The 12,208-nt window shown below is 38.0% G+C and overlaps 1 protein-coding gene across 1 annotated transcript in view; it reads left to right on the top strand.

Moving 5' to 3' along the window:
- cntln (centlein, centrosomal protein) overlaps positions 1 to 12,208 on the top strand; it is a 127,407-nt gene that overhangs the window by 26,897 nt on the left and 88,302 nt on the right. Inside the window, exons 9-10 of the mRNA XM_077571002.1 lie at positions 1,434 to 1,535; positions 5,892 to 6,011. Of these exons, the coding sequence (XP_077427128.1) occupies positions 1,434 to 1,535; positions 5,892 to 6,011 (222 nt within the window). The remainder of the gene's footprint in view (positions 1 to 1,433; positions 1,536 to 5,891; positions 6,012 to 12,208) is intronic.

Here is a 12,208-nt window from a genome sequence, read left to right as displayed (position 1 = left end):
AAAAGACAGCTATGATTTTGCTATTCGAACCTTAGCTTTTATAGTACAAACTGCGCAAAAAACTGCAGGATGCCTGATAGATGGCGTTTGTTTACCTCTGTGTTTTTGTAATAGGGATCACTTTTTCTTTTTTCTTTTTTACATCCAATTTTTTTTTTCTTTCTCTCTTTACATCCAATTTTGTTTTTGAGTATTTTGATTTGGCAAAGTGGTCCACTCATAATATACAAGTAAATAAAAATATTGATTAATTACGTTGTTTAAATGCAACTAGTCCGGCACATTTGCTTGTCACAAAATAATAACACACCTCTGTGTTTTTGTAATAGGGTTCACTTTTTCTTTTTTTTTTTACATCCAATTTTGTTTTTGAGTATTTTGATTTGGCAAAGTGGTCTACTCATAATATACAAGTAAATAACACTATTGATTAATTACGTTGTTTAAATGCAACTAGTCCGGCACATTTGCTTGTCACAAAATAATAACACGCCTCTGTGTTTTTGTAATAGGGATCACTTTTTTTTTTTTTTTTTTTTTTTACATCCAATTTTTTTTGAGTATTTTGATTTGGCAAAGTGGTCCACTCATAATATGCAAGTAAATAACACTATTGATTAATTACGTTGTTTAAATGTAACTAGTCCGGCACATTTGCTTGTCACAAAATAATAACACACCTCTGTGTTTTTGTAATAGGGATCACTTTTTTTTTTTTTTTTTTTTTACATCCAATTTTGTTTTTGAGTATTTTGATTTGGCAAAGTGGTCCACTCATAATATACAAGTAAATAACAATATTGATTAATTACGTTGTTTAAATGTAACTAGTCCGGCACATTTGCTTGTCACAAAATAATAACAATCAAACATCTATATCACTGTAAGAATTAGCATTTCTAACCGGTCGCTGCTTGTACTCTGATGATGTCACTCAGAGAGCTGTTTGGCCAAATTGTTCCATCCTGTGGTCTGTGTTGCTTTTTTTTTTTTTTTTTTGCAGTATCTTTTAGCTTGCCCGGACTGTTGGCTGTGTAAGCAAAATGTTCATCTCACTTTGGTTCTTTTTCATTGAGATGAGGATGAACGCGAAAGCTTGTGACCTTTTCAAACACGGGGCCTTCCCGAAATGAGTTGGTCCCAACTTTGCTTGAGGTTGCAGTTTTATACTCCCCATTCTCCACTTTGCTGCAGCGGTCTGTTTTCTTATTGTTTTTTTGTATCCTATGTTGTTGTTGTCGTCTTCCTCCCTCTCCTTTTCAGGCCAGATATAAATGAAATTAATTGGTTTGGTCATACCATTTTGAAGTGGAAAACTGACCGTACCAAACAGTACTGCTTTTATGTGATTGGTCTCTTCTTGTTACTGTTTAATGGTAAGCCACTTACTTCCTCATAAACACACTCATGCTTACCCCTTACTTTACTTCCAGGCACCGATGTCTGAGCAGACGGCCGCCGCATCTCAGAGGCTTCATTGTGAGCATTCAGAGGAGAAGACGCTTCACTACATCTCTCCTGTCAGGGGGCAGCAGGTGGGTCGACATCGACACAAATTTCTCTTTTAGCCGGTTAGAACGGCGCGTGTGCGAGGAGCTTACGTGCCCGCACTTCCCGAAAATTACCTCGCTCGCGTCAGATCAAAGCCACAGAAGTGACACGAAAGCAGTGGTGTGTTGAGAGCCATGTGATTCATTAGACCCTTCCTCTGCCAACCTTTTTTTGTCCTGAAAACACACACACGCGCGCACGCACACCTCCTTCTGTGATCGGGCCCGGCGTGTGCTGCTGGTTTCACGCATGCCTTGGGCCCAGGCACTGGCTGATTTACCGCTTCAGCGGGACATTATGAACACCTAGACAAGCTTTTGATCTTCTCGCGATTCGTACTCTTTAAGTTTGGCAGGTTTCTAGATGGCCTCACTCGCACAACTAAAGCTGGCCTGAAGAGACGTTGTTTGATTTCTACCACTGTCCTCATTAAAGCTTCAGCGGGAGGTCGTCTGTTCTTCTTCTTTATTCATGTAATGCAATTCTTTTGCACGAAATACTTTAATAGTATTGATGCCATCCAACGTGCTTTCCTCAGTGCTTGTTTGCCTCAGGACACACTCGCACATTATAGAACATTGTTGTTTACACCTAATTATCATTAAGTTGCTGATTTATATCCTGTCTGCTTTAACATAACTGGTACTGCAATCAAATGTCGATCATGTATTTTTAAACTGAATAATGTCGTGGATGTTGACTAATCTATAAATTTAAATCAATGCCACAAGCCTTATGATTTCTGCTTTCTTGCTTGACTTGATGTGCTTTATTGAATGTACCTTGTTGTTTTACAAACAAAAAAGACTATCAAACTGAAAAGGTTTCATTTTACCCAAAAACAGATGAACAGCATTGCCATTCTTTCCGATTGGGAAAAAAAATACCTGTCAAATAAATGTAAAACTTTGACAAATGCTCATAACATGGTATAAAATTGTTACATTTGTATCAAAAAGTTAAAAGTTTTAGTTGGTAATCATGTTTTTTCTTCACAGACCACTTGGCTTAAACCAAGGTTGTTTTAGATAACAAAAACAAACGAAAAATACTAAAATTCAAACTAAAACTAAGCATTTTTTAAAGAACTTTAACTAATAAAAAAAAACAGAACCACCCAGAAAACTAATTAAACCTAACCAAACTAAATGTTGGTTTAAATACTGAAACTGTGTGTATCTTTTGTCCACAGTAGTGTTTGTGTACAACATTTGTGTTCTCCGTGCAACTTGAACAAAGTTGAGCTTTGAGTGCTCCAGATGCACACGAGACTTGCCTCTGAAATCGTAAATAAGCCCATTGATAACCGTGACCTCTCTCACTGAGAGATGTGGAGGAAAGGTGAAGGGAGGCGAGAAGATGTCTGTGAAATGTTTCTTCTCAGGGCCCCCACAACAGCCAGTTTTTATACCCACTCAGAATAGAGGCTGTTCTTAAATGGTGTTTTGACAACTTGCTCTCCTCAGCATCCTCTGTGTGTGTTGCACTTCCATGTTTGGAGAGACATTAGCAGGTGCAATGCGCCGGGTCAGGTCGTGGCTGCCAACCCAGGTCCACAACTGATGTAGACCATGGCGCGCAATCTGTGCTTTCTTATCTTCTCCTCCTCTCCAGAATGCCTTGGCCCTTTTTCTGTGCCGAAAATATCTGGACAAGACAGAAAATCAAAATTTGTTGTAGTATAGCATTGGCAAAACTAGACTGATTTTTTTTTCTCCCTGGCCGATACCATTACCATGATTATTAGTCGTCAAAGAGGCCGATAACCAATATATCTATATATATATATATATATATATATATATATATATATATATCTCTATATATATATATATCTCTATATATATATATATATATATATATATATATATATCTATATATATATATATATCTCTATATATATATATATATATATATATATATATATATATATATATATATATATATATATCTATATATATATATATATATATATATATATATATAGATATATATATATATATATATATATCTCTATATATATATATATATATATATATATATATATATATAGATATCTATATATATATATATAGATATCTATATATATATATATATATATATATATATATATATATATATATATATATATATAAATATATATATAAAATATATATATGAAAAGCAAACTCCAACACTTCATTTAAATGCCTTTTTGTTAAAGGTATTTCCTTTTTACTTCACGACACGAGTCATCTTTGTTTTAAAATTCGAACAAAAAAAGTCTTAGAAAGTTAAATGCAAACTTCAACAAATAATGCCTGAAAGTTTTCTACAGTAAATCAATTTTTTTCCAAGATTTTAATACAACTGGAATGTTAAACATTTATCGTTGGGAAGTCAGTGCTTGTTGAGCCGCATTTTGTAATAACGGTGCATTTTGTAATAAACGTCCAAAATGTAATAACTTATTACATAATGCGGCAAAATTTATTACAAAATGCGTTGGGGCAGTTTATTACAAAATGCGGCTTTATTACAAAATGAAATGAAAAAGTTATTACATTTTGGACGTTTATTACAAAATGCACCGTGATTACAAAATGCGTCTCAACAGTGCTTCCCAAATACAGGAGCGGGTGATTTTCGCCGTAGTAGAATAAAATGTAATCGCACATTCACTACAGTAGGTGGCAGTGGCACTCATTGTCAGAGAGTGCAAAAGGAGTAATTGCTCCTCTGCAGCGGTCTACTTATAACAATTTCATGGACAAATTATAAGAGTTCTCAGGCTCAGCAGCCTCTCAGAGAGTTAACTGAAAATTACAACAACAACAAAGTTCCTAGAGGTTAACCCAGTTAAAAATGATCTATAATCAGCCTTCAGATAAAAAAAAAAAAAAAAAGGCCAATGCCGATATACGCCAAAATGCCGAATATTGGTGCCAATTACCTTATCATTGGTACCGTACACGGCACCTTGCCCTTTCTGGTATACATAACAAACATTCTATGTATGTTGCTAACTATGCTAACTATGCAGAGATGCAGCAACTCCCTTCTCAGAAACAGCTTCTGAACATTCAATTAATCGACTATTCAGTTATGATGCCTGTTACAAGTGCTGGCCCTTAAACCTTTTTCCACCCTGAAAACTGTGACTTTAACTATCAGTGCTTATTATGCTTCTAAAAATTTAGCATGTTAGCACACATTGAGAATGTTTTCATTTTAACTTCATCATTGGCCTTTTCTGGTTGAACCGGGATTCCCCTCCTGGCCATTCGGTTTCGCCCCGTGACATCCACGCGGAGTCGGGCCAACTGGCACGCCTGGCATCAAGAATATGCAGATCAACCTGCTAATTAGTTGTGCGCAGCCATTAAGGCTGAGTTAAAGCACACATGTTTAGCACCCGAGCAGACGCCACGGCGGAATGAAGCGCACCGGGTCACCGGAGTCGGCCGTAGCCGTCGCGCGTATTCCCACACACGTACGCCTCCGGAGTGTGTTTGAATACGCAAGTAAAGATGAACAACTGCAGTGTTTGGTTTAGAAACAGCCATCAGAACTGGAATTAATGATCTGCCATCTTATCTAACACTCTTCCTCTTTGCACTTCACACCCACTCCAGCTCAAGGACTGCTGTGCGTTTAGGCGCCCTGCATTTTTTAGCCCGCCATCTGGTCAGGCCTCCTGGGCTCCACAGGGCGCCTCCCATCGTCTCCTATTCATATTCCACTAGCATATTGTTCCCACTGCTTTTTTTCCACAGCGCTTCTTTATTTATTTTTATATTAGAGGGGAGGCTGGCGAGCACAATGCACCCCACCTCCACCACCACCACCGCCGCCTCCCAACCCCGCTCCCCGCTAATCGGTTGTCCTATCAAGTGTAACCTGGAGGCCCCTAGTAGAGCAATTAGAGCGACCTCCCTGCCCACCTCTTGTAATGAAGCCCAGCACATTCTGGAATCTATAGCCCCTTTAGTCTTCCCTAATGGGACATCATTATTGTCAAAGAAACAATGTAAATGGAAATGAACATACTCATTAGCCAGTCGCAGAGAGAAACCTATGCCGTTCTTTCACACACGAGCTGAACTTTCTCCCTTCAGCTTATGCAGCCTGCTGCCCCAGCATGCTTTTATTCCTCTGGTAGCCTGTTTGTTTTCGTGAGCATCTGTGTGTGCCAAAGTCAGCAAAGCGTGTTTTTTTGTCAAGGTGAGGAGGGAGTGGGATTATTCACCCCTTTTTTTCCGGTTGGCATTCACTCAGTATCTACAGTACAGATGTTAATTGTTGCATTGTTGCGAGATTATACTCTCATTTTAGCGCCTCTCTCGTCTTACGTCTCCCAGGATGCGCCTGTGCAGCGATCCCGCTCTCTGTCCCCAGCTGGCAGTGCAGAGATTTATCACGGAGGAAGAAAAGGAGCACAACAAAGAATTCGAGACCTTGAGGACTTGCTCCAATCAAAGGTAAAATAGCTCGTGTAGATGAAAAACGCATAACGACATTTTGTGTACAGTGGAAGAAGTAGAAGATGACTGACAGGTTGTTCAATTAGAAACAAAAAAACATTTTTAAATAGAAAATAAGCCTAAAAAAATGCACACAAAAAAGTGTGTTGTCAGGAAAGATTTTTTCCCTGCTGTTCAAAAAAAAAAGTGCAATTGCGCATCCACTACAGTAGGTGGCAGTGGTGCTCTCATTCTGTGTGCAAGCCTAATTAGTTTCTCTGCAGGGGTATACTTTTATTAAATTATTTTATTATTTTATTTTATAGACAAATTATACTATTTATAGTCATAGAGTTGGCTTGGGGAAGCATAAAATTTTTTTTGAATGACCGACCTACAGTACATACAAATATCTGCCTTGGCCTCTGCATACAATATCTGAAGTGTTATCAAAGGGGACATGTTATGAAAGATCACTTTTTAATTGTTTGCATCCAAATACTTGGGTATTCCGAGTGCCTACTCTCCCATTAACTTATTTGCTCCTAAAAACGTATAAATACATTCCATTTTAAATATTACCATGCTCCCAAAGACGTATTTATTTATGTTTTTTTTATGCTAGAGCAGGGGTGGCCAAGTTCGGTCCTCGAGAGCCACTATCCAGCCTGTTTTCCATGTTTCTCTCCACTAACACACCTGATTCATGATCAGGATCGTTGTCAGGCTTCTGCAAAGCTTGATGATAAGATGATCATTAGAATCAGCTGCGCTGAAGGAGGAAGACATGGAAAACAGGCTGGATAGTGGCTCTCGAGGACCGAACTTGGCCACCCCTGTGCTAGAGCAACCATAAGGCTTTAATACAGACTCTGAACTGAAGAGCACGCTTGGAGCAATGGTAGTTATTACAAAACACGGCCAGCAGGTGGCAGCAGAGTATAAGAGATCAACCAGGGCCATGTTGCAAAAAGCTCTTTTCCCCACTGTTTTAAACAGATTTGTGAATATTGATGAATCTTAGTTATATTCTAATGCTAATTGCTGCAAAATGGAAAATCGAGAGACTTTAGAAAGAGACTTTAATCTTTCTTTTGGTAGGTTCCATGTTTTTTTTTTTTATATAGCAATAGAACACAATATTCTGTGGGCACTGCAAAATCAGTCAAAATCCAGTAAAACACCCGGGAGCAAAGGAGGTTGCTTCAGTGAAAATGGCTGGGAGTGAATGAGTTAAGTGTCAATTTACTAACCAAGTCTTTTGTTAATTGCTTTTTCTTGAAAATGGTGTCTGTACATGGTGAAAACATTCCAGTGACTTTGGGTGAATGCTATTAATTTGCAGTCTGGACACGGAGGGATGAACTTCTCCTTCTCTGGAGGGAGTCGCTGAGTCTCCAGTAATCACTAGAGTGGTTAGAAAAGTCGCTATATAGCAGAAAAGTCAAAGGCAACCAGTTTGCTATGTAAAAGTTTAATTACATTTAGTTACATAATACCATGCGCCAGCAAAACTATTCAAGATGGCAATAAGTGAGAATAATAGATGTCAAAAATGTGGTACTGCTGATGGAACTCTGATGGTTAATCTACAAAATAAAAAACGGACTTGGTATAAGAAAAAAGCCATCCCACTCGCACCAGTCATGTTAACTACATAGCCATGGCATTGTATATTATAAAGAAAGCAGGATCTACTGAAACTCAGAAGCAAAGAATCACAGACGCAATAAAAGCAGTAAAGCTAGAGAAGATATATACGATGGTTTTGATTTTTTTGTTTTGCCTTCCATGTATTCCTTTCAAGAAAAGAGAAAGACTGCGACTGTAACTGTATGAGGAACATCTTAGGAAAGAAAAGAGCATACAGCATAGGGTTTAGATATGGCATGTTTAGTAGGACAGAATGTTAATATTTTGTTTGTTTATCCTCTCTTCAGGCTTACTGTATATTTTGTACAGCAATTATAAAAGAAGAAACAAAAAATATATAGCTGCAAAATCGCTAGGTTGGTTGCACAAAAGTATTTCCATGAGTCCGAATTGATTAATGAAAAAAAGGAAAATATGCACAGCAATGTCAGCCTTTGAAGTTTTAATGTACAGTGTATCACTTTTTACTTTGTTAAACGCTACACTCACAACATGCACCACCAAAGAGTATTTGTTTTATATATTTTAGTTTTAAGTACAGCGTGTAGCTCCTTTGAACACTTGTATGACTTTTTAAGAATGTGGAAATTGTTACTCAAACCAGTGTCTGTGTAGTTGATGATGGCTTTGTGATAACCACAATTTAAAATTTTAAAATTGGAAGTAGTCAACCTGTGTCCAAGACATACTAGCATTTTGGTACCTCCCAATGAAGACGTGTCATTGGCGATTGGCAGTAAGTGGCTTTGACTTTTGTCAAGTTCATTGCCATATAACGGGGGTCCAATGCAAAACCTCAGACGGAGACTCTTGCCTATGTGGCCGGTGGCTCACTTACCGCATGTTTGATTACAGCTATCACTTGCTGGAAGGTGCGAATCTCCGCAGCTCTGTAACTGTCACCGTCTCGAAAGGTTCAATTGCAATTCCTCCGTGACCTTCTCTAACAAAAGTGTTGTCGACATATATATGCTCGGAGTGTGTGTAGGCAATGAAGCAGCAGGAGGGAAAGACTATCCTGGTCAAAAAGTGAAAACCGTCTATGCTCCCTTGAACAAATCAGCTTTATTGGTCCTTTCGCCTCCACTTTTTCTCTGCTCTGTTCTTTATCCTCACTGCTTACTTTTTCTATACTAGTTAAAATCTAACTTTACTGTTCTAATTAGGGGTGCGCCGATCACAGTTTTCTGGCCCATCGCAGATTCACGATCTTTTAAAAAGTGACCTGCTGATCCAGATTTTTTTTCCCGATCCAGATTTTTCCCATAACAAGCAGCATTACACCTTCAGTGTCCCATTTTTGTTTTAGTGGAAAACATTGAACAATAGTTGTGAAATAATACAAACGGGTTGTTTTGACTGCACATAAAGTAGTTCTCCCAAATAAAAATGAAAAGCTAATTTGCAGGGATATGATTTTTCCGCTAATTCGCGGAATTCCGCTTTTTTTTTTATCTCCCCCCCCAAAAAAAAACGATTTTTTTTTTTTTTTAGTAGTTCATTGTGTATGCACATGACTCCGACAGATAACATCTTCTGCTATAACAAAGACATTTGTGGTATGCTCTAATATGAGTTACTTTTCATTTGGTCATGATACAATTATTTGTTCATGAAATTTGAACTCTTCAACATTATTTATGTGTTAACTTAGTAATCACATTAGTTAGATATGATGATATTCTCAGTGATAGTTTTTAAAAGCAAAGGCAGTCCAATGTTTTTGAATGTGACTGATTTTGAGTTGACTAAAACTGCCATTTTATATGGGATAGTTCAATATACATTGAAAATTTATGCTGTTGTTTTGTCTATTTCTTTGTCATGTGAGTGCATTGAAAGTACTTAAAAACACGGAAAACCCATGAGCTCCGGGAAGCCCCTCTTGTCCCCCCACCAGGGCACTGCCCTGGACCTAGCTGGGTGCCAGCGGCCCCCAGACCCCCGGCTAAATTTTCAGATAATTTCACTTTGGTCAAATCACATCCCTGAATTTGTCATCTCAGCATAAGACGACAGTGGCTGACTCTTTCAGATCGTTGAGGAGGGATATGAGATCGGTGGAAAAGATCGGTTTATTTTTAAGGGACCTGCCGATCACCGATCCACCAAAATTAACGAAATCAGGGGCCGACAAATCGGTGCACCACTAGTTCTAATAAGGTGGCTTTGAATCTTGAAAAACTTTTCAGCTGTCATTTAGTGCTGTTTTATCACAATTTTTGTCCTCCTTCTAGGAGGTGCATTGTAGTGACTGAAATTATGTTTGGAGTCCAAGTTAATCGTTCCAAAGCAATTATAAATATATTGTACAGTGGAACCTTTTAAGGTAAATTCCACGAGCTTTTTTTCTTATACCACCCTCTGCTGTAGACTCAAATTGAAAACGCCACGAGACCAAACACAAAATCAGGCGAGCTGTGACATTTGCAATGCGAGCCAGATGGCTGTTTGAATTCAGTTTTAGTCGATTTTTCTCTCTTTTTTTTTTAACACCTGATAAAAACTTCATTGCTAAATTACTAAAATGGGATTCAATTTTTTTTTTTTTTAATTGCTTTTGGAAAAAAGTTGGGTCTCTGGATCCTTAGTCACATATGAAGTGAACAAGAATGTAAAGCTTACTATATCTGAAAATGTGTCTGAAAGTGAGCCATTCTGAATTTTGCAAATTGTCCTCAACAATAGGTTTTTACATAGTACCATCCCCAAACCGAGTTTGTCCATCCTCACCCCCCTTGAAAATTTGCCCTACTTAAATTGTATTCAACCTTTGAGGTTCCACTCAACATTGATCAAAGCCTGACACATTTTCCTTAATAAAACACCCAAGAATGAATTTTACATCGATGGAGCATAATTTCAATCGCTTTAGTTAACCTAAGACATACCCTGAAGCGGTTCTCCGCTTCACCTCTCTTTATCCTTTCCGTCTTTTGGCTTGACCGGCGAGCAAGTGATTAAGCAGAGGTCATCTCCCTTTAGAACACAATCCCAAGAACGTATTAGACATCATTTTCTTGTCAGATCTGAAGTGTCTGACTTAATATCACTGGCAGGCACCAAGGCGGACACTGATGCTCGGCTTGGATTCAGACGACACGCATGACTGTCTTAGTTAATGGTGCCATTTACGTATCTACCGCTTGAGGAGCGTTTCGTGAAGGAATGCGCGGGGAGGGGGGGGGCTGACAACTCAAATGTGGGACTGTCAGACTGACTGAATTTATTAGTGGTTTGAGTGCATATGGGCAGACGCTACATGTATAAATGTATTTGTTGGATTTGGACTCCTCAATAAAGTTAAACATGTCCAAATTTCTTCAAGATGAGATCTGAAACAGTGTATGTACGTATTGTGTAGCATGTATAATTAATCCCAAAATGTTTAGATTTACAGTCATTTCTGGATTATAAGACGCTACTTTTTTCACTTGCATTCCACCCCGCGGCTAATACAAAGATGCGGCTTATCCATCAGATCACAGGGGGGTGCACTGTAATGGAAACGCAAGAGCGTCACGCAGAGCAAACCAAACCAAGCGAGCCCAAATATAGAACAAGACAGAACAAGAGCGAGACATTTTGCGCCCTCGTTATGGAATAGAAAGTAGCGGGTACCACCAGTGCGGTAACATTAAAACACCTGCGGCTTACAGTTGGGTGCGTTTTTTATGCGTAACAAACTCGAATATTCCCCAAATTTAGCTAGCGCGGCTTATAGTCAGGTGCGCCTTATAGTCCAGAAATTACTGTAAATGACACAGAGAGTATTCCAACAACATCCATCCATCCATCCATCCATTTTCTTGGCCGCTTTTCCTCACAAGGGTCGCGGGGGGTGCTGGAGCCTATCCCAGCTGGCTTTATATTGTAAGTGTGTGTGTACATTAGTTTTGAACTAAAGTGCCTGGAAATAGATTATTTTGAAATAAATGACTTTTTTACGAACATTATTTTTTTTGTAATTTGTTTTAAAAAGAATTGAATAATTATTATAATCTAAACTACCAGTTTTTTATTTTTTTATTTGAGGATAAGCAGTTCGGACAATAAATGAATGTCTAAAAATAATTGTAAATATAAAAAAAAAAAAATTTGTGACTAAGTTATATGACCTATTTAAAACAAATTGCCAACATAAATCAGATCTAATTGATCTGAAATATATCCTTTTATCCGGATTAGCTTCCCATTTAGTTTTTTTTTTTTTTTTTTTTTTGTTTCTTTGGTTGTTTTTCAGCTAATGCCATGACAGCAGCAATTGACAGCAGTTTTAATTTAAAACACAACCTTAGCTGTCCTCACCACTTGCCTTCCTCACTGACATAAATCCCTCAAAATATGTGCTGGTTAAATTACAAGTGTTTGAAAAAACAATTCAATAGTAGTGCTGCATCCATTTCCAGTTGAGATAAACAACAACAAAAAGTCTGCACACCCTAGGTTTTTCTGACTAGTTCTCCCGCCATTAATGCGACATATAACCTGTATAACTCAATTGGAGGGCAAAAAATTAATAAAAAAGAGGGGGAGGGGGCATTTGTTTGCCGAAGTGTGCA

Source organism: Vanacampus margaritifer, chromosome 7 (assembly GCF_051991255.1).
Source record: "Vanacampus margaritifer isolate UIUO_Vmar chromosome 7, RoL_Vmar_1.0, whole genome shotgun sequence".
NCBI lineage: Eukaryota > Metazoa > Chordata > Actinopteri > Syngnathiformes > Syngnathidae > Vanacampus > Vanacampus margaritifer.
This window is presented reverse-complemented; position numbering and strand designations above follow the sequence as displayed.